At 42.2% G+C, this 24,133-nt stretch overlaps 1 protein-coding gene across 1 annotated transcript in view; it reads left to right on the top strand.

Moving 5' to 3' along the window:
* Window positions 1-24,133, top strand: part of LOC134075959 (integrin alpha-X-like) — a 65,856-nt gene that overhangs the window by 37,059 nt on the left and 4,664 nt on the right. Inside the window, exons 18-28 of the mRNA XM_062530984.1 lie at window positions 9,886-9,959; window positions 16,801-16,942; window positions 17,561-17,659; window positions 18,027-18,034; window positions 18,328-18,411; window positions 18,574-18,660; window positions 20,100-20,172; window positions 21,782-21,880; window positions 22,089-22,175; window positions 22,839-22,949; window positions 23,316-23,429. Coding sequence (XP_062386968.1) covers window positions 9,886-9,959; window positions 16,801-16,942; window positions 17,561-17,659; window positions 18,027-18,034; window positions 18,328-18,411; window positions 18,574-18,660; window positions 20,100-20,172; window positions 21,782-21,880; window positions 22,089-22,175; window positions 22,839-22,949; window positions 23,316-23,429 — 978 coding nt within the window. The remainder of the gene's footprint in view (window positions 1-9,885; window positions 9,960-16,800; window positions 16,943-17,560; window positions 17,660-18,026; window positions 18,035-18,327; window positions 18,412-18,573; window positions 18,661-20,099; window positions 20,173-21,781; window positions 21,881-22,088; window positions 22,176-22,838; window positions 22,950-23,315; window positions 23,430-24,133) is intronic.

Here is a 24,133-nt window from a genome sequence, read left to right as displayed (position 1 = left end):
CCCGAAGAGATCCCGCAGGCCGTCAAGCCGATTTTTTTCGAGGCTAAGGCAATGTACCCAAACAACCACCAGGTGGCAGAAAGTTTCATCCCGCATTTCAAAATGATGAAGACCGCATATCCGTCAATAGTCGACTCCTTAATCTCATTTAATCATTACAATGAAGGTGATGACTGGCGAAATTATTCAAACGACGTTTCAATGAACCATTGTTGAAATGAATGAAAATGGTTATAGAAAATCGCCTACAGCCTAACGCCGACACAGCTGATTCTTTTATTGATTCTAAGCTGTTTTGATGTAGGGGATGGGTAAACTGGCGCGCTACAAACATGCTACCAATCAAATGTAATATTAGTAGGACTAGCCTACTTAGACACTTTAGTCATAGGCAACGTTGCCATGTTAATTTGGGCTAGAAGTGCTTGCTTGTGGTGGCGCTCCTGTCCGCTGCTTCTTTGAATGTCTAACACTCTGTAAAGCGCCTTGAGACATGTGTAATGTATTGGCGCTCTATAAGCGACATTAAATTGAAAATTAAATTGCTTCTCCCGAATTGTGTGGCAAATTTGTCAGCAATCAGCTTAAATGTCAAATCATATTTATTTCTCTTTGTCGCCATGGTATTGGGGGAAACGCGGAGAAACGAGATGGTCAGTCCTCGTATTTTTTCTTCGCGTTTCGTTATAAGAAATATATAAGTAATAGTTAGTCTTCTTCCGTATTGAACAGATAGCCTACGGGACGCTCTTTGTTCCGTATTTTAAGGAACTACTCAATGCACACACACTAAAATGAAAAACACACAAAGAAATCATTAAACATATAGCCTACAACCTAATGACACTTTAATGCAGCGTTTCTCAAACTATGGGCCGCGAAACGTAGAGACTGCTGCTGGTCCGCGAGACATGGAGTGAAATTAGGTCCGGTGATCTGGGCCCGTATTCACAAAGAATTTTAGGGCTAAAAGTAGCTCCTAACTGGCGAATTTAGGAGGAACTCCTAAAAATAATGGGCGTGTCACTCCTAACTTTAGGACTGCTAATTTTTTTCACTAAAAGTTATTTACAAAGCATTTTAAGCCTAAAAGTAGCTCCTAAGTCTAGGACAGCGTAAGAGAACTCGAGAGGACTTCTAACTCACTAAGACCTATTCACAACCCGCTTTTAGTGGCATTTCACGTCGCGATGTTTTGAAATGACCGTGCAGTGCAGGAGCTCGCTGTCATGCAAGGGAATAAATAAATGTGCATTGCAATTAAGGATGCAAATGCAATAATGCCACCGACAACCAAAACCACCATTGAAACTAAATGTAGGCCTAACGTCTCATTGTGCCTAATTAAATTAAATCGCTTCTCCTCTTTGCAAATATAGGCTACGTGTTTTCATACAGATTAATTTAAAACATGTTGCAAAGATACTGCTCCAGTCCATAGTGTTTCATTAAGCCTAGGCTTGCTTTACTCTTTATTCATTAAGGCTGCCTATTTATTCATCATCTTCCATCCTTCACAGCCCGACATACTGTAGCGCACGCATTCTCACCAGCTAAGACCTAACACCTGTCACTCAACTCGTCATCGTAGGGGTAGGTTTGCCATCATTCCCGCGTTATAATCACCAGCCAATCAAGGTGGTCACTTTCATCAAGCTCGTGCATGAGTAATGACGTCAACCATAGAAACGAAGACTCACTTTTAGTTTAGGAGTGGGCGTTTCTCCTTACTAAAAGTAGGTCTGAAAGGCTTTGTGAATAACTTCTAAGGGAAAACTCCTAACTAAAATCTTCTAGCGCGATTTAGGAGTACTCTTAGTGGTAAGATAAAATGCTTTGTGAATACGGGCCCAGATAATTTGCTGCGCAATTGACCAAGTAACCGCGGACCGACAGAAAAAGAAAGCAAACGTTGCTGCGGAAATGCTTGCTAATTTGATGTGTTTAAACCAGTGCCGGTTCAGACCTCCATGGGGCCCTAAGCAAAATCCTGCTAAGGGGCCCTCCTTACTACCTGAACTCTGAGGGCCAAAATATAACCATTTAAAAAAAAAAAAAAAAAAAATGTGTGTATATATATATATATATATATATATATATATATATATATATATATATATATATACAGACAGATGCACACAGATATATTTAATGTAGGCTATATTATGTGACATAACTGTGCTCCTAATACAATCATCCCAAAACAGAAATTAGCAAATATAATGTTTTCCCCCATAAAGGACCTTCACAGCAAATGTAAATATAATGTAGGCTATAAATAAAGCTACGGTTTCGATACTCAGAAATTTGTGGTTTGACACGTGAAGTTATGCAGTTCTTTTTTGTAAGGGTCTAGACCGTTCTTCACCTGTGTGTCTGCAGTAGGCTACGAGCCAAAGACATAGCTACTGAACATGGCTCCCCTGATTGATTCCCTTCAATATTTTTTCAAACGTAGACTATTTTAAACAATAATTGTAATACTTCATATTTTGTCTATTCTATTGCCCATGCGGCACAGCGAATCAAAGTTAATAGGCCCAAAGGCTACTTTCCATTTTGCATACGTTCAGTTGTAGGGTATCTAAACCAACTAAAGCTCAACTAAAATATTGTAAACCCATTTATCTAAAATGTATAGTATGGGAAGAGTGAAATCACAGATTCGTTTCGATCTGTTCTCGCATGTGTCTGCTGAAAAACTGTTTCATCCCGAGCTGCACATAATTATGAGCGCAATTAAAGAAGCGGGTTTTTTTCTTCTTATTATAATGTAGCCAGTCGCCGTCTTCAAAAACGGAACGTGGGATTATAGGCTACATTATCACAACTTTGCCATGACTGGGAAAGGCTGGAAAGCAAGCCGCAGACAGATTCACTTCAGATTCAGGGGATTCACTTCCTTGTGTGGTCGACCTACAGTAAGCTAGGTCAGCAACATGCGCTGGAGAGATGTGTGTAGCCTAGACATCAAACCATGAGACGAACGCAAGTTTACCCAACTGCTGTTCCTGCTTTTCATTCTCGTTAAGTTTCTTCTTTTTTCGGATTCACGTTCATCTTCTTGTAATGTAGCTTATGAAACATTGTCGCTGTGTCTGCATATACCTACCTGTCTGTCACTACCTTGGCTCAAGGGAAGACAGAGGAGGGGGCCTTCATTTACTTGCGGGGCCCTACGCAACTTGCGTAGTGTGCGTATAGGGAGAACCGGCCCTGGTTTAAACATAGAGCCATACAATTAGGTGTGTCTGTTATTATGATAATTTTCGAGCATAACTGCTTGTCCATAGCTCAGTGACAGGTGTTAATAGCCTTGCCATAAGCACTGCTGCAGGTGCTTCTTTTATTATGCGGTTAGAGCACAAGCGCTTACTCATATAGACTATAACTCAGGGATCTTTTCCCTTTTCATTTCCTACGATGGGGAGAAGTGGCCGCAAGGACTGCATCGATAAGATCAACGAATACAGTAATGTTTTACAACCCGGCCAGCTGGTATCCGCTGTTCATTCCGACATATAAAATAAAACAATAGCCTAAAAAATAACTGCATGCATAATGGACACGGCTCTATATCCTAAATAATTTTCGAGGTTCGCCATTTGGTAATATGACCTATCCTTACTGACAATAATTTAGATTGAGCACAACTAAAGTTGCACGAAGGCAAAATACAGTCCTAAAAGCCTATTCTATATAGCCTGGCCAATATTGTAGATGTGCAAAAGCAGCATTTGCGTGCGTGCTTGCCGGTGAGGTGTAGCCTACAAAAATGAGCATAACATCTGATTATTAAAGTATGGCTGTAGGATATAGGCTAGAGAAGAGTTGGTTTAAAATTCAAGTGTAGTAAAAAAGTTTGTGCACATCCCCGGTCAAGGTGCAGAACAAGAGTAGGCTAAATCATAAAAAAATGGAAAAAGGTTCGCACACTTGAAATCCTTCTTTTTTGATTTGATTTTATTTTCTTTATCACAAAGGAATGACGTTTCGACCGTGTGGTCTTCTTCAGATTAAAATTCAAGTACGTGCGCTATTTAACCCCTCGAGACCGACTGCAGTCTGCTGACACAGCCAGATGACTCTCCCAACCCATTCATTCGTTTTGGCCGATGATATAACCCATTCATTCGTTTTGTGCGTATATAGATTCCTGCATGCTGCATTACCGTGACCCTTAGCCTACCTTGTGGATGTTTTTTTTCTCATTGGAATACAGCAGGACAGAATGCCTTTTATCTAACAAACGCAAAAGCTGAGATTGTTGGAAGGACTAGGCTACTCAACAAACTTGTTTTTCGTTTCTGGGAGATCTCGTTATCGTTTTGGATTGTCGGATTTTTATACTTATTGTTTGGACTTATGGACAATGAACTTTGAGGGGTGGTTGTTAGTGCTTTACAAAGCTTTGTGTTAATAAGTGTCGGTCCTCCTATCCTTCAGCTCACTGCGCGATGCAGTTGCGCATAGTGGCCATGAAGTTATTAACTCTTTACGACACAATACATGATATTTGTGTTTTTCGTTTCTTAGATTTAATGCATGTTTGACATGTAAACAGGCCTTCAGTCCGTTAACTTAAGGCCTTCTTTTGCATGGGGTTGCTCGCATCCGCCCGTAACCTAGGCTATTATGTGCGTAGTGGCTGCATACTCTTGATTATAATAAGAGGCAAATTGTTACAGGACAACTTAAACTGACTTCCCCAATGCTTCCCCGCAGCACATTACATTTTAATATAGGCTAATATAGGATGAACAAAGTCTATGGACTTGCTATATTAAATCCAGTAGCCTAATAATTCTATGTGCCACGTCCGATTTCGCAAGTGATGTAGTAGGCTATGTTTAAACATCGACAAACGTCTGTGAGACTACCCATTTCATGAAGAGCAATTGTCTTGTGCGATCATTCCCCCTCCCCCACACTTGTCTAACCAGTTCACTAGACATTATAGCCTACCTATATGCGGCATTGAGGACGATTGCCTCCCTCCCCCCTCTCTCTCGACAGACACTTCCTGACACTAGGGCTCGGGATCGTGACATCAAAACTTCGCGGGCACAGCCACATTGGCAGCTTCACTCCTTACTATGGATTACTATGGATTTACTCCCGCCTTTTAGTGTGTTCCTGTTACTTAGTTTTTGCCTTCTTGGTCGTATGTTGCTGTGTAGTGGGGTGTAACAGTGCAACCCACGATCGCAAGAGGAAAAGAATAAATCGCTATATTTCTGCTTCTTGTCTTGTGCATCTGAATGAATGGATATTACGTTCAGTGCGCTACCAAATGGCGGCGATATTCCTAGAATGCAAGGCGTGTGCCCGAGCCCTATTATGTAAATGTAAAAATGTGTGTGTGTGTGTGTGTGTGTGTGTTTGTGTTTGTGTTTGTGTTTGTGTTTGTGTTTGTGTGTGTGTGTGTGTGTGTGTGTGTGTGTGTGTGTGTGTGTGTGTGTGTGTGTCTGTGTGTGTCTGTGTGTGTGTGTGTGTGTGTGTGTGTGTGTGCGCTGAACCACGAATTCACATATTAACTTTTCTTTTCAGCAGACATCGCAATCATAAAAAAATCGCAAAACTTTTTAATAAAATAAAGCCTCTTGTCTTAATGGGTTCCGGAGGTTCGTAGAGTAAGTTTTGAACTCCGGTCGCTGACGTGTGATTAGGATGCCTCAACCAGTTACGCCACAGTTCGAATGTCAATATCGTCGCACTCAGCCAAGAAATATAAAGGATTCAGTCAGTCGAGTTCATTTATTCGCGGCATGCACTTGAAACGCCGATCAAAAGTTCTGACATGTTAAACTGACGTTAGTCATTAATTCACCACATGATAAAATGCTGTTAAATATTGACGCACAGTAGCCCATGGTAGTCTATGTCTATCTCTGAATCAACATGAACATGCATAACGAGATCCATATATTCTAAGTTGCTAGAAACTTCTTTTGCGGAGCTAGGCCTACTAGTCGATGGTTACAATGAATCACCCTCACTGCCCTATCGCATATCTGACCATCCATTGTTACAATGTTACAAAATGCGCGATCTTCTCCATGCATGTAGCCTACGGTTATAAGTAAAGTGACATGATAGGCATGTAGGCCTATTAAAGATATTTCTGTTAAATACATTTTATTTTCAGTTGTCAAAAGTGGTGGGGACAAAATCTGTGATAAAGTGCTGGGTAAGCTACCCAGCGTCGCCGGTTAAAATGAACATGCCTCCGTTTTAAAATAGCCTATAGGCCTACACATTTCTAAGTATTCCTAGCATAAATGTAGCCTAAATGTCCATCTTGTCCCTCTCTTTCGTCTTCGCCTTGACAATAATAGCCTATTCACGGAAATGCGGTCTTGTAACCGTAATGAATTAATGAATTAATCTAAGGTTGCCTATCGAGTCTTTCAGGTTGAATTGAAGGCTTCTAAAACCATTTTCATTAATTTCAACAATGGTTTATTGAAACGTCGTTTGATTATAATTTCGCCAGTCATCACCTTCATTTTAATGATTAAATGAGACGGATATGCGGAGCATTTCTCTCCCTCTCCATTGACCAAAACGTTGCTCTCGCATCTCTGCTGGACTGACTGAGTTATAGGCTACGTCGAGTGAGAGAGCCAGCTGTGAGGTAGGCTGTAAAACATTCGAAAACTCTGAAACTGCAATCTGACATGCCGAGCGTGATGTCTCTTTTCTCCGCTCGTCACCAGCGCGGTGTGAGCCGAACCTTCATTTTATTAGGGCGGTCTTATGTTGCCCCCTTGCGGTTGCAAAGTCCCGATGCTTCGGGATTCCCGATGTGCGGGAAAGAAAGGAGCATTCTCAACCCGTACCATCTGTATCATCGACCAACAACTTGACCTTCTGTGCCTTAATGAAACATGGCAAAAACCCCTGGATTATTTTTCACTAAACCAAACCACCCCTGCTGGATACTCTTACCTGGACAGCCCACGCTCTGAGGGCAGAGGAGGGGGGCATCGCTGCCATCTACCATCAAGACCTCCAACCTCGTCCTCTCTCCATCCTGGCTACTTCATCATTTGAACACCTGGCTTTTAAACTACCTGGTCCTAAACCTCTCATCATTGCAATCATCTACCGCCCCCCCAAACCCAACCCATCATTTCTATCAGAACTCTCTGAATTCATCACCGCACTCTCCTCAATATCACCATCCGTTTCACTCCTCGGCGATTTCAACCTCCACATTGACTCCCCGGACTGTAAAAATGCCATAGACTTTCTGGACCTTATCAGCTGCCTCAGCTTCACCCAACACATCAACTTTCCCACCCACAACCGCGGACACATCTTAGACCTGGTTTGTTCCACCGGTCTCCACATCCACAATATCTCCAGCACTGACCTCGCCATATCTGACCACCTGGCCATCACACTTGTCGTTGACACCCCTGCTCCCCAACCCAAACAGGACCGCACAGTCACTTTTCGCAACGTTAAATCCATCTGTCCAGTCTCTCTCTCCACCTGCATATCAAACACTCTCTCCAGCCTCAACTTTCCTGCAAATCCAACCCCCATGGACCTTGTCAACATTTACAACAGCACGCTGTCTTCATCCCTCAACAAACTAGCTCCCCTGAGAACCAAAACTGTCACCTTCACTCACTCGGCTCCCTGGTTCACCCCGGAACTTCACAAACTCAAAAAACAACTGCGACAACTAGAACGACTTCACAAGAAAACCGGTTTCACATACAAAGAGCACACACACCTCTACAAATCAGCACTAAACAAAGCCCGTTCTGTCTACTACTCTGGCATCATTCAGTCTGGATCCTCCAACCCACGCAGCCTGTTTTCCACTATAAACAAACTCCTCAAGCCCCACGACAACACCTCATCTTCATTCACCCCGGAAAAATGCAACAACCTCATTTCATTTTTCAATTCCAAAATAAAAAACATCCACAACCAGCTTGCAACCTCCTCTGCCTCCACCCCGGTCCCAGAACCCACACCTCCTTCATCCTCTGACCACCAGCTCTCTACCTTCTCACCAATAACCACAGCAGACCTATCCAAAATACTCTCCACCATGAAATCTTCCACCTCCCCCCTGGACCCCATGCCATCTGTATTTGTGAAAGCCTGTTTTACCTCTCTCGCCCCACTCATCACTGACACCATCAACTCCTCCCTTACCTCTGGCACTGTCCCCGCACCTCTTAAGCTTGCTGCCATCACCCCTCTCCTTAAAAAACCTGGTCTTGACCCCGACGACCCCAACAATTTCAGACCCATCTCCAACCTCACATTCATCTCAAAACTACTGGAAAGAGCCATCGCAACTCAACTCAAGTCTTACCTCCTCTCCAATAACCTCTATGAAACATTACAATCTGGCTTTCGAACTCACCACAGCACTGAAACAGCTCTAATCAAAGTCACAAATGACCTCCTCCTCTCCTCTGATTCCAGCTCCCTCACCATTCTTCTCCTCCTGGACCTCAGTGCTGCCTTTGACACTGTCAACCACTCCATTCTCCTCAGCCGCCTGAACTCAATAGGCATCACCCATTCCGCCCTCTCCTGGTTCAACTCCTACCTCTCAGATAGATTTCACTATGTCACCATAAACAATCACAAATCTCACACTACCCCTGTCTCACATGGAGTCCCCCAAGGCTCAGTGCTCGGCCCCATCCTCTTCATCCTCTACATGCTCCCACTTGGTCACATCATCCGCCGCCATGGACTTCACTTTCACTGCTACGCTGATGACACTCAACTCTACATCTCCACCAAAACCATTACTCCAGCTATTCTCTCCACCATCACCAATTGCCTCACTGACATAAAAACCTCCCCACCTCCCAGAACTTCTCACTCTGCATCGATGGTCACTCTGTCACTCCCTCCTCCCTGGTCAGAAACCTTGGCATCTACATGGACCCTGCACTCTCCTTCAAGTCACACATAAACCACGTCACCAAAACATCCTTCTTCCACCTCCGGAACATAGCACGCCTCCGACCCACTCTATCCTTCTCAGCTGCTGAAACCCTAATTCATGCCTTCATCACCTCCAGACTCGACTACTGCAATAGCATCCTGTATGGTCTCCCCTCCAGACTCCACTACTGCAATAGCATCCTGTATGGTCTCCCCTCCACTGTTCTTCAAAAACTGCAATATGTTCAAAACTCCGCTGCCCGACTGCTCACTCACACCCCCTCCAGAGAACACATCACGCCCATCCTCCGTCAACTTCACTGGCTTTCTGTAAAACAACGCATACATTTCAAGATTCTTCTCACCACCTACAAAGCCTTGAACAACCTTGCCCCTTCATACCTGACAGATCTCCTCCACCGCCCTATTCACCCCCACCGAACACGTTCCTCTGCTGCCAACACTCTCACCCTCACCACCAGGACCAAATATCGCACCATAGGGGACAGAGCTTTTGCCATCGCCGCCCCTACCCTCTGGAATTCCATCCCCCTGGCCATCCGCAATGCTGACTCACTGCCGTCCTTCAAAAATCACCTCAAAACCCATCTGTTCAACATCACTTACAACACCTGACACATTTTCCTTACCCTTTGTATTGTTCTTTTTGCGTTTTTGTTTGTTTACATGTCTGTATTGTATGTACTGTTTTGTCCTTTTGTATCCTTCTTGTTCTGTGTCTTTGTAAAGTGTCTTTGGGTACCCAGAAAAGCTCTTTAAAAAACTGAGGTATTATTGATATCTTAGCATCCCAGCAACTCAAGCAGGTGACTCTATTGAATGCTTGAGGAACTCAAGCAATTGACTCTCTGTTAAAGGCTTGAGGAACTCAAGCAGGTGACTCTCTGTTGAAGGCTTGTCTAGTCTATTTGTATAATGTCTATCTTTGTGTTCCAGTTAAACTTTGAAAAAGACTGTGGAGAGGACCACGAGTGTATCGATCAAATCCATATCAACTTCAGCTTGTCTGGGTAAGCTATCCAAGCACACCAGTGTGGGAGTGGTGTATTAAGGTGACCTTGTTCTGTTTAATCCATTACAATCCAATAATTTATTAGAATAATCAATCCATCAATCCATAATCAGTCCATTTGTATTGTAAAGGTTTCAATCAATCATGGGGAAATCAGGCTTGTGCACAATTCCGAATTTTAGAATTGGCCTTCATTCAATTCATGAATTGGAATTTGAATTGAATTGGCCCCACCCCACAGGAAGTGGAATTTGAATTGGAATTGGAATGACAGGAAGTGGAACTCAATTCATGGGAATTCAAAACAATTCACAGTCACATAACAGGAAAAAAGTGTTGAATCTCACATACATTCCGTTTTGGGACGGTTACTTTGGAAATGTAATTGATTACTGTTTTCAATTATAGGTTGTGTGTTTGTTGCGATCATATCTGACATATTTTGTGAAATTTCATTGTTAAATTTCATTGTAATTCTACATCCGGTTTTGACCTTACGGTTTTTGAACACATACAAGTACCTGGGCGTACATCTGGACGATAAACTGGACTGGTCAGTCAACACTGAAGCAATATACAAGAAAGGGCAGAGCAGGCTGTACTTCCTGAGGAGGCTGCGGTCCTTCAATGTCTGCAGCAAGCTCCTCTGGATGTTTTACCAGTCTGTTGTTGCCAGCGTCCTCTTCTATGCTGTGGCATGCTGGGGAGGAAGCACTAGGAAGAGGGATGCTGGGCGACTAGACAGGCTGGTAAGGAAGGCTGGCTCTGTTGTGGGAGCTGATCTGGAGTGCATCACTTCAGTATCAGACAAAAGGACCCTGAACAAGCTACACAGCATCCTGGACAATGACTGTCATCCACTCTACAGCATTATCATACAGCAGAAGAGCTTGATCAGCTGGAGACTACGCTCCATGACATGCACAACAGACAGACTGAGGAAGTCATTTGTACCCAGGGCCATACAACTGTACAATGCTTCACTGAAGGGAAAAGGAGAGTTGGACTTCTATGCATAGTATATCTGCACATCCACCCTCTTATACACTTACATGGCATGGCTTTGTCTACCCTCATGTCTAACTCTTATATTATTACTATGTTAAGTTTATTTTAATTGTCCATATATTTATACTAGTACTGTTATTATTATTACTATGCTTACATTTTGTACTGTACATATTTATTGCTGGTCACTAGAATTTAATCTAGCACTGTTGCACTGTTGGACTTACTTGCACTACCAACTTGACACACACCTCAGACTGGATCACAGTATCACAGTATCACAGTACCAATCCACAGTACATTCATGCATACCTTATCTAGTATTTTACTGCTCCTTTAGTCATGTTGATTTGCTTTTTATTGTTCCTGTTTACATTGTTTACATTGTACTGTATGTTGTGTGTGGTGTCTTAAGCTGCTGGGACCTTGAATTTCCCCTTGGGGATCAATAAAGTATCTATCTATCTATCTATCTATCTATCTGACCTCAATTCAAATTCAATTCAAACTCAAGAATTGAGTTGGAATTTAGAAGTCATTCTCTATTCAATTCGGAATTTTGCACAAGCCTGGGGGAAATATAACTTAATCGTATGGCCCCTCTATACAGCTATTATGCACTAGTTGTAACTAACAACATGAGAGTTCACACTGAGGATGCACAATATTGTATTTTGGCCGATATCTGGTGTTATGACCAGGCTCTAAGCCGCAACATAAAGAGGACAACAGAGATAACTTTAACCAGTAAAGTATTTATTTAAAAGTAACCAAAAGCAATAAATAACCATTACTAAAAGATGTCTAGGGGAAAGTGAAAGCATGTATGCAAGTGTTCATGTGGGTGTGTGTATGCCAAAGTCAATAAGATAGAAAGATACCCTTCACCATACCATATTCTCTAGGGTATGTGATGATGTGGGGCTATTTTAATTCCAATGGCCAATGGAACTTTATCAGGATGCATCCTGGATCCATTAAATAACTGGCCTTAAAAAAAAAATCTGCCTGCCTGTATGGGAATTTAACATACGGGTATGTATACTTATGCCCCTGTATTTTATTTATTTATTTACAATACATTATTCTTTCACAATGAAAATTAGTGTCCTTCTAGTGTCATCTAAATTTTCCACAGTTCAGACTCCCAAAATATTCATTATATCCCGGACGAGCCCCCAATTTATGTTACGACCCGGCCACAACATAAAGAGGGTGTCAGGACAACAGAGATAACTTTAACCGGTAAAGTATTTATTTTAAAGTAACCAAAAGCATTAACTAACCATTACCAAAAGATGTCTAGGGCAGTGGTTCTCAAAGTGGGGTCCGCGGACCCCTGGGGGTCCGTGACGTGTTGCCAGGGGGTCCGTGAAAAAGTTACAATTTAATAAACTAAACGCTACAGCAGCGCTGATTAAAGCAGATCTCTGATATCTAGAATATACAGTAATCCAATCACATTCTGCTCTTTACTCCCGCCCTCATACCGTTGACCAATGTCATACTTTGTTGACAAATTACGTCAAGCTGTCAAAACACGTTCTAAGACTTTAACGTTATATTAGCCGCGAGACTCAGTTAGCCTATAAGTTCTGTCACAACACTGGTTAATAGAGTGAGCCAGTATAAGGCTGCAAGCTGACTTAATATAAAAATGGATCGCTTTTTGAAACAAACGAGTAATGGCACCTCCAAGCCAAACAAATTAAGAAAATATGATGCCAATTACATTGAATTTGGCTTCATTGAAAGCAGCGGAGGAAAGCCTATGTGTGTGAACTGTCTCCAGGTGCTAGCTAACGAAGCTATGAAACCAGCCAAGCTAAGGCGGCATCTGCTAACAAAACACCCCGAATACATCAGCAAACCAAAAGAATTCTTTCAACGAAAAGGTGAGGAATATGTATCTCAGCGAAAAAGGCTAACAACGATGGCAACCACATCAGAGAGGGCACAGAGAGCGTCTTATTTGGTAGCCCAGCGTATAGCTAAGTGCAAGAAGGCTCATACCTTGGCGGAGGAGCTGATCCTTCCAGCAGCAGTGGATATGTGCGAGGTCATGATCGGAACAGAGGCAGCTAATAAACTGAAAACTGTGCCACTCTCCAACGACACCATAAGGCGAAGGATTGATGATCTCTCTGATGACATCCTGTCACAACTTTTGGATAGACTTCGCTGCTGTAGCCAATATTGTATTCAGCTGGACGAGTCTACTGATATAGCTAGTGCAGCTCAGCTGATCGCTCTTGTCCGCTACCCATGGGAAGGATCGATTTTAGAGGAATTTTTGTTCTGCAAAGTGGTCCCTGGTAGGGCAACAGGAGAGGAGATATTCAGGCTCCTGGATGATTTTATTAAAGAAGCTGGGCTGAGCTGGGGCAAATGTGTGTCCGTGTGCACAGTTGGAGCGGCAGCGATGACTGGCCGTAAGAGTGGTGTTGTCGCTCGCATAAAGGCTGTCAACCCGAACGTCAAATCTGTGCATTGTATGCTGCATCGTCAAGCGCTAGCCTCCAAAGCCATGGAACCTGACTTGCACTTCGTGCTGAATAAAGCTGTGGCTGCAGTTAATTTTGTTAAGTCAAGAGCACTGCAGACACGTTTGTTTGGGCAACTTTGTCGGGAGATGGACGCAGGCCATGACACACTGCTCTACCATTCTGAAGTGAGGTGGCTCTCTCGTGGAAAGGTGCTTCAGCGGGTGTTTGAACTACGCACCGAAATGTCTGAATTTATGCGAACAGAGAAGCCCGACATCGCGGAGTTTTTCTCCGATCCTGAATACGTTGCTAAGTTGGCATATCTGGTGGATGTTTTCAATGCCCTCAATAGCCTTAATCTCTCCATCCAAGGACGCCATGCCTCCATCCTTGAGGTAAGCGACAAACTCACCGCCTTCATGAGGAAAGCAGAGTTGTGGAGAAGACGACTACAAGATGGGGTGACAGACATGTTCCCGCAGCTCACAGAATATCTGCTCGCAAACGATCTGCCTGTGACTGTCGTGAAAGACGTTGCCACCTCTCACCTCGCTGCGCTCAGCAAGCACTTCACCTCATATTTCTCAGATGTCAACACTGATGCCTGGGACTGGGTGCGAGATCCCTTTGCTCCAGTAGCTATACACAGCCTTACAGGCAAAGCAGAGGAGGAGTTAGTGGACTTGTCTTGCGATCGGACTTTGAAGGCCAAATTCCAGCAGGTGAGCCATGCAGAGTTTTGGCCCTCTCTACTATCTGAATATCCTGAACTCACAGCACATGCTATGCAGATATTGCTACCCTTTCCTACTACTTACTTATGTGAGTCATCTTTCTCGTCTTTGACTGCAATGAAGACCAAGTACAGAGCTCGTCTCCATGTGGAGAGTGATCTTAGAGTCTGCCTATCATCCATCACACCAAGACTGGACAAACTGTGTCGTGAGAGACAGGCACACCCATCTCATTGATGATGATGATGATGATGATGATACTACAGTTCCCCAAAACCTGTAAAATCTCACCTGTTCACTCTCCAGCTGCCCCCCCCCTACACACACACACACACACACACACACACACACACACACACACACACACACACACACACACACACACACACACACACACACACACACACACACACACACACACACACACACACACACACCACCACCACCACCACCACCACCACCAAAAAATGGTTAATACAATTTTAAATAGTAGGCCTAATGCATGTATTTCTAGCAGTTTGATTGTCTTACTCTGACACCAGTTTGGTGCCTGTTACTGCATTATTGATTTTCACTTTACTAATCTTTGATCTTACTAATCTTACTAATCATTGATTAGTAAATGTATAATTTAATTTACTCCTTGACAGTTACCTCTGAATGCATAATTCATGCTGTGTTTGCACTGAAGTTTGTCAGTCTGTTTTTTGATTTCAATGAATTTTAAATAGAATCCCACTACTATTCATTAATGTGAGTGAAATACAGTTACACACAGTAGGCTCACATTTGACAAAAAAAACTGTTCGTAGGCCCTACTTTTGCATCAAAATGCCTATTTTAAATGACTTGCATTAAAATGCCTATTTTAAATTATTTGCATTAAAATGCCTATTTTAAACAATTGTGGTAACTTGGGTTTTTTTTTTTTGGGGGGGGGGGGTCTTTGGAAAATTTTCTGCTCCATTAGGGGTCCCCGGACCAAAAAAGTTTGAGAACCCCTGGTCTAGGGGAAAGTAAAAGCATGTATGCAAGTGTTCATGTGGGTGTATGTATACCAAAGTCAGCATGATGTTAAAAAGTTAGAAAGAGAAGGTGCCAATGAGAGATAACCTAAGGGTTCCTGCTACAGAATGTGCTAAACCGAAAAGTACCCAAATCAAGAGAGAGAGAACAACCCACACCTTCACCATGTGTCGTGATTAGCTAATTAGACCAGCTAGGTCGGCATTTCCAGAGCCCATTTATGGAGAGCCGGTCCACTCGCTATTAACTCCATTGTACCTACAGTTCCTGTTGCAGTTCCAAAAGGGGCGATCACGAGCAAGCACGATAACACACTAGCATCCTGCTAACGAATGACATCATTGACACGTTTGAAAGGCTTTTTAGAACAATTAAGGGACTTAAAAAATCTAATACTCAGCCGTGTGTATTTTCTTTGACCCCCCTTTCACATACAATATTCCGATTTCCACACAAAAAATTATATCCAGAGAAAAGTGGATTTTAGGAGAAACTCCATTCACCTCCATTCATTCTCCACTTGCTCGTGATCGCCCTCCAGTTGCAGTACCATGCGGAATTATTTAGCGAGTGGTTGTTCTCCCCCTATTAGACATTCTCTGGCCATGGACCTCTGAAGTTCGCCTACAAAAAAGCTACCATCTTTGCCCAAATAAGGAGATCCGGTATCTTGAGATTTTTTCTATGGGAAAATAACATGGGGATTTTGAATTATCACACCTGTTAAACTCTCGCGGGGATGATGACATTGGAAATGCAGACCTTTTTCGCTACACAGTTTTGTCCACTGCTGTCTAGTGGATTCTGTGATCTTTGGTAGGTGAAGACGGAACAGACTGATCTTTGCTACCCCAAAGCTAACTTACAATGCAACTTGCCATACGCAGTTAGCCTCAATTAACTCCCGGATCTCCTTATATGGGCAAAGATGGCAGCTCTGGATCCTTTTTGTAGGCGAACTTTAGAGGTCTATGCCAGGTGTGAAGGGGGGCGCAGGGCGTTGTAACACCGGTATATATTGACGAGGTCATTTTGGCATTGCAAATACCGGCACACAGCTGACATGTTGAAGTATGTTGTTGCTCAAAGTAACCTATACATTTGCTTCATTTTCGCATAAGTAACAGATCACGTTATCGGCAGATATTGATAATTAAGTTATGAAACTTATATATATATCTGCAGATACCGATGTCGGGCCGATATCATCATGCATACAGTACCTAGTTCACACTGACCACCGATAAGGAAAGCCCAGGATTTCTTGATTGTTCATTGTTGGGATATCTACAATTTGATCTATTCTGACTTGCTGTCAGGGTTTTCAACATTAGCAAAATCTCTTGGAAATTGATCTCAACAATATAGATTTTGTGAATGTCGTTGTAGTCAAAGTTTGTGGTGTGGATATTGTTATTCTTAATCGCTAAAGCAGTATTTAAACCCTTGTGTTTTTACAATTTGTTTTACAAATTGTTATATTTAACACTGGCATAATGGACACTGTTTATAATACCTCATTACCACATGATGTAAAGGAATATGGCCGGTTTCACCCAAATGTCTTGTTTTGTCCTGACATCAGAACATCCATCATCGAGGTGGGCATTACACAGGAGATGAGCGTGAGGGTGACGGTAGAGAATAGAGGAGAGAATTCGTACGACACCCGTGTGTCTCTCTCCTACCCTGCTGGCTTCTCCTACAGGACCTTCACCAAGAGCCAGGTGAGGGATACCAGGTCTCTAGAGCAGTGCACTTGATATGATGCTGCAAGAGCCAGGTGAGGACAAACAGGTCTCTAGAGCAGTGCACTTCATATGATGCTGCAAGAGCCAGGTGAGGACAAACAGGTCTCTAGAGCAGTGCACTTGATATGATGCTGCAAGAGCCAGGTGAGGGATACCAGGTCTCTAGAGCAGTGCACTTGATATGATGCTGCAAGAGCCAGGTGAGGACAAACAGGTCTCTAGAGCAGTGCACTTGATATGATGCTGCAAGAGCCAGGTGAGGACAAACAGGTCTCTAGAGCAGTGCACTTGATATGATGCTGCAAGAGCCAGGTGAGGACAAACAGGTCTCTAGAGCAGTGCACTTGATATGATGCTGCAAGAGCCAGGTGAGGGATACCAGGTCTCTAGAGCAGTGCACTTGATATGATGCTGCAAGAGGTGAGGGGGAACAGGTCTCTAGAGCAGTGCACTTGATATGATGCTGCATGTGGACATGTGAAGGGAATGAGCTTGTGTCTGTGTGTGCTGCTGCAGGGTGGAGTGCACTTGATATGATGCTGCATGTGGACATGTGAAGGGAATGAGCTTGTGTGTGTGTGTGTGCTGCTGCAGGGCAGGGTGGAGTGCACTTCTCTAGACAGCACAGATGGACTCACCCTGGGAAAGACTGACTGCAGCATCGACAGACCCATCTTGCAGGCTGGAGATAAGGTTGGGGAAACTCACCCTACACTCACACACACACACACACACGCACGCACGCACGCACACACACACACACACACACACACACACACACACACACACACACACACACACACACACACACACACACACACACACACACACACACACACACACACACACACACACACACACACACACACACACACACACACACACACATGCACACACAGAGACAGACAGAGACTTCCATTCTACAGTATCAATACTAAACTCTTCCTAGAGCAGGCCCTATGCTTAACCCTAACCATTAACGAAGAAATATTTTTGCACTTTTAGTTTAATCAGGAATATTAGTGTGGTGCCACCTGATTATTACTCTCTGTCTAGCCAGACCCTTAAGTGGAGAACAGAATTTTGTGGGAACCAGAAATTTGTCCTCATAAAGGACTTTTTGACACATTCTACTAGTTAGGACTTTGTTGTCCTCATATTGGTTTCTTTACAAGACCACACACAAACACACACACACACACACACACACACACACAGACACAGACACAGACACAGACACACACACACACACACACACACACACACACACACACACACACACACACACACACACACACACACACACACACACACACAGGAATTTGCAAATTATAATACAGTTTCCAATTATTTTTCTTCAGGCTGAATGTTGTTCAGTATGGAATTGATGAAATTGATGAAAGCTATGTTGATGACAGGGTCACCATGCAGGCCAATGCTTCAAGGTAAATTCTGAGGACTTCTTCTCTAAAGGGTAGAGCATACCTAGGTGTTTGATTTAAGAAATCCTCTATGGCCAGCTACACTGTGTTTTTCCCTTTGGTGCACTGCTTCAATCTGTGTCAACTATCAATATTTGACTATGGCAAATGTAATCTCTTCTCCAGTGACAACGATAAACATGATCCAGGTAGCCAGCTGTCCAAAAGCCTGGACATTGGGATGAAATACAGCATTTATGTAATTCTGAACAGGTCGGTGTTCATGAACACACTCTCAACACTTGATGTGTACAAGCTGTTGTGATGACCACAAGGGAAGTCACTATTTCAACACTATTTACAGTTTTTTTCAATCGCAAACAAGCGTTTGTCCATTCATTTGACACATTTTCAAAACTCTAAACACAGACTCTCACCTACAAAACACAATTGGCCAAATGGATAATTTTCCTCTCAAAAGCACATTCCATGTTGTTACACCACATTTTGTTACATATACACTAATTCGTCATTTCTCTGCACACACTAACTTTACCAAAACACTGGAAACCTGACTCAAAATGAAGTTATTTTGTCAAAGAATGAAGCTTGTTTTCACTTCACAAGATACATGCAGTCAATCAGAGTACACTAGGTTTCAAAATACTGGCTACTGTTGACATTACAAAAACTGCATAGACTTTTATGTTTCAGTTTTACAGGTATTTGCATGCAAAACATGCAATCCAGCATTTTTATGGTGTTTCATAACATTTCTTTTGGTTGGGAACTGTCCAGATGTAATGTTCACATTCAAATGCATTCCAGTAAAAAGCTTTTTTTTGTTTTTTTTTACTGTTCACTATAGGCCTACAGGAGGTGCAGTATAAATACTGTTTACAGTAGACTATGATAGAACAGCATTGCAGTGAACAAAATATCCATGAAACACAAGAGCATTCTGAACAAAAAACAACAGCAAAAAGCCCAGATAAAAAGGGGGTGAACAAAAAAAAGCACAATATAACTGTGTCTAATCTCTGCACCTGCTCCTCTCAGTGCTCCTGCACCTCTCACTGCATCTCTCACTGGGCCTGCTCTTCTCCCTGGGCCCCTTACTCTTACTCTTCTTCGTCCAGACATTACAGTATTTGTCTTTTTCTGTTTCTGCTTCCAAAAACATCACCTCCTCTTTTTACTGTGTAGGTGTCAATGTAATAGAGAGAAATAACCCCTGCCACTGAGTCTAAGACAGACTGGAATCAGCTGTGGTTGGCCCAATTTACCCAACATAAATCATCTGTGTGTCAATTATTCAATTGTTTGTTGTATTATCAGCTGAGATATACAGTATTGCTTTTGAATTGATAACATTGCAGAAGCAGAGGTTTTTATACTGTATCTAAGGTTTGGAATATTGTTTTAACTATTGTGGGATGTTGTGTGTTAACATGCGAAAATAATACAAAAACGATCCATTATTTTGTTGGGAGGTATAGTTTGTCTGTTAAGAAAATGTAAGCATTGTGAAAATGTATTCACTGACTGCATACTGTGTGAAAACAACATGAAATGTGTGAATGGTATGGCCACAAAAGACCGATGCTGTGCTAACTGTGTTTAGAGTTTTGAAAATGTGTCAACTGAATGGACAAACGCTTGTTAGCGATTGAAAAAAACTGTAAATCTGTCTCTTTCTTGTACTTTCTCAGTTTTACCAATGGTACCATCAATTTCACCGCAGGAGATAATCACTTGCAAAAACCAGGGATACAAGAATTAGAGGTAGAGTAGACCATGTCAAGCACACCCAAGCATGCTTTACTCTCTTTTATGTCTTTCTAAATCTGCTTCTCCAAAGATATCCAAAGTTCTCTTCACAGATCCATTCTCAAATACTTCATTAACTCTTAAGGGCCATTCACACCAGAAACAATAACTATAGCCATAATGACAAAAGCGTCCACACTGACCAATGACAGGCAAAGTCTCTCTCCTTGTGTTCATGAATGTGATGGGTTCTGATTGGCTGTTATTTTTTTTTACCGCTCTCAAAATTGCTGTGAAAGGCATCCCCAACAGTATGCTTTCCTAAATGTTCTGCTCTTGCTGGCATCTCAGCAAAAATAGCATATCGTTTGTCATCAATCTACTGTAGCTCACATTTTCTCATCAATCTACATTTTGACAATACAAACATCTGTTGAATAAGTGCTTTGTTATTTTATTAAGTGTGGAGGAATTCACACCCAAATAGAGGTGCTGGCCAGTAGGCTACCACACACTCTGATCTTTTGATAAATGTATAATGGCCGACGTTTCGGCAAGCAGCCTTTATTGAAGGTGCTCGAAGCGATGTTGGGCAACGTCACTTCTGTTCAAGTTCAAATAAAATAGAGAGCTAGCTCATTACTCCCTCCCCCTCCGTCCTGTGCAATTGAAACTCTCCTAAACCTGCATCTCGTTGGTTTTGGACTGGAAAACTGTTTGTTATGTTTCCTGATGCAGGTTGCACCATTTTAGCCATTTTAGCATAAAAAACATGTGCGACATCGCTTAGATAATAATACATTTATCAAGAGAGTGTGTGGCTACACTGTTTTTAAATTGTTATATTATCAAAACAAGTAATAGGGTCTGAAAACTTCACTTCTTAATAACGTTTCCTTTCATATATCTGATCAAACTGATTGTTCAATCTGATTGTTTTAGTGGCCTTAGCATACAGTACTCTCTATCTCTCTCTCTTTAGGCCTATTCGGACGGGATTAGTTTTATGGGGTGACATCAGGTAAAGTAATAATTACCAGGAAATTCAGTCCCATCCGGAAGCGCCATGTCAGTAAACATAACAGAGTATGTCGGTGAAATTTACAGCCACTTTTACCTTCCGTAAAACGGTCTGGAGAAATAACCTTAGGTAGGCCTAATATTAATCCCGTGCGAACACGACCCTCTGTAAAGATAATATTTCGTCACATCCTGATTTGAAAACAATTCCACCATAGTCTGAATGAAAACAGCTTCTAATAGGACGTTTGTCTAATAGCTCAATGTTGTTAGCCATTTCAAACTACTTATGGCATAACATAGAGCTAACGTTTGCTAGTTTAACCAATTTGTGTAGTCTTTGAAATCTGAAAATGCCGCACGCAACAGACGCAAAGTATCACGTGCACGGCGATGAAGATGTGATGGCAGAACGTAAACGTAGTTATTCCTCCCATGTCAAATAAAATGACAGAGATGTCTAGTCCCGTCCGAATTGGACATTTACATTACAGAGGTCATATGATAAACCTGCATTACTCTACATCCCCCTGTAAAATAAGTCCCGTCCGAATAGGCCTTTTCTCTCTCTCTGTTTCATTCACTCACATTCTCTCCCTTTCAGGTGACAAACAAATTCAGAGAACTCAATCTGACTGTTGTAATTCGTGTTCCAGTAAGACTCCAAGGCAAATACATCTGGACCAATGTGGACAGTTTGCAAGTGTGTGCATTTTTTTTTACATTTTACATTTAAAAAAACAAAACAAAATAAAACAGGTTCTTTCAGATTTTTTTTCTCGTTGAAGTACAATATTGATCATCACCTTGTAAATACTATAATTTCAGAAGTTTTATAATAATAGTCATGTGTTGTATACATTTAATACAGTAGTTTGTCTAATAGATTGTATATTTCCATTCTCCATTAGATCCAGGGATGCTCTAGGGGGCGTGAGAGGAGTCCAATCATCACAGACCTGAAGTATTTCTTCAAGGACAACAAGGAGCCTGATGTGGTGATTAGCAAAACACTGATTAGCATTTCACACAACCTCAAGGTCTAAAGGCGACCATCACATTACATCAGAACCATGTGTATGTGTTTTACAGTCACCAATCTCATATCTCTCTATTGTTAGAGATATAATGCCATCAGAATCAATGTAGGAATTTGACCACCAGCGCTTAACTTGCATATTCTGTCGGACAAGTACTCTTGAACCTCATTTCTATTTTCAGTGGAGGTGAAGCGTAGTCTTATTAAAACACATTGTTAAATCATGTCAGAGACGGAGGCAGTGCAAATGCTTTAATTGACATTACACTCACGCCTTACTCTCGCTGTAAATTCCCAGTAATTTGAAGATTTTGTTGTGGTTCTCCTCTAACAGTTCATGTTAGTAATATCTATGTACAGTAATTGCAAAAGTTGAGTTAAAAATCAGTTTGGAATCAGTTTGTAATAAATATGTAGTGATTCAACTTTCACTTCCTGAAGCCAGAGCATTCTACCCCTCTACTACGTGACCTAACCACATTCCCAACACAAGTCATATTCCTACATCCGTCTGTGGGAACGCTGACAGTTGAGGAGCTTTTGATTGAAGTGTATTGGCTCACCACTGCACTGCTGTCCTCCTGGTCTTCCTCTCTCCCTGTTCCCCTTGTCTCTCCCTCAGAACTGCTCCATTGCTGTGTGTCTGGAGTTCAGGTGTGACTCCTACATGATGATAGACGACCAAAACCGCTACAGAATCTCAGGGAATGTGAGCTCAGAGTGGATCGAGCAGGTGCTGGATTTGTTAGACAACTTCAAAATGGTTCAGTAACCTGCCTGTATAAAAACAGCAGTTATCTATTATCATCAAAGGCTCTGCTCCTGGGGTATTCACACAACAGCATTAGTTTGAGTGGGGCAGGCATTAGGGTTAATACATGCAGTGGGAGCCTTAGCCAGACTGTAGTAAGAAATGTTGATGTATATGGCAATGTATTAATACTTATGAATATTAACAATGTGATACAATTTGTCTCAGGGAACTATTTTATGCACCTCCTAGTTTTCGTAAATTTTGTCCATGTTTTTTTGTCTTTATTAATTCTAATTGTCTAACTTCATATTATCCTCTCCTTTCTATTCTCTCACTATTCCTCAGACTGGGCTGCGTTCTGCTCTGTTCCACTTGGTCAGCTCAGCCACACTGGAGTACGATAACAGCAAGTACATCTTCTACTCTGCAGACTCTTCCCGCCTGCCACCAGTCTCCAAGGTAACCAGACAATACAATTTTCAAAATTACATATAGATTTTAAAATGAGGCAAAGCAATAATGCAAAGCCTCTCAAAAGTTTAATTAGTATCTCACAGTATGCCAAAATTCTTCAACACAATGGGCCCAGTCAGGGCAATATAAAACTCTCATAGACATTTAGGACATGTCCATTTCACATTCAGCATGATTTTGTGATCAGACACTGGGTGCATTGTTCAAAAGGGTTGTTCTTCTGTGTCATGGGTGTGTTTCGAAGGATATAATTAAGCATTATCGTGGCGATATAGGCCAACAACACCACGACCACGAGTGCGACAGTGCAACAGCTCCATTGCCAACAAAAAAAAGATACCAGAGTGCATTTTTAGGAAGGATAATTTATTATTTGCCATTGTGGTTTTTTTGCTCAGTTCCTCCGCTATGCAAAGTAGGCCTAGCTCAGAATGTGTGTGGTTGCTATGCAACTGCTAAATCAAAGAACATGGAATGCCGTCTCTGGTTAAATCAAAGCGAAGAATCAACCATCTCTGGATACATTGGCGGAGTGATTATTAGCTGTGAAGAGTCACCAGTGGTGATATTGCTTGATATCACCACTGATAGAACGCGTCTCGTCCAATCAGATATTGCTAAATCGTTCGACCAGACCAAACTGTTGTATAAGTAAGGGATAATGTATAGAACGCCGGTCATTATCGGAA

The sequence above is a fragment of the Sardina pilchardus genome, chromosome 3, assembly GCF_963854185.1.
Source record: "Sardina pilchardus chromosome 3, fSarPil1.1, whole genome shotgun sequence".
Taxonomy (NCBI): Eukaryota; Metazoa; Chordata; class Actinopteri; order Clupeiformes; family Clupeidae; genus Sardina; species Sardina pilchardus.
Note: the sequence above shows the minus strand (reverse complement) of the source record. Positions and strands in the feature narration are given on the sequence as shown.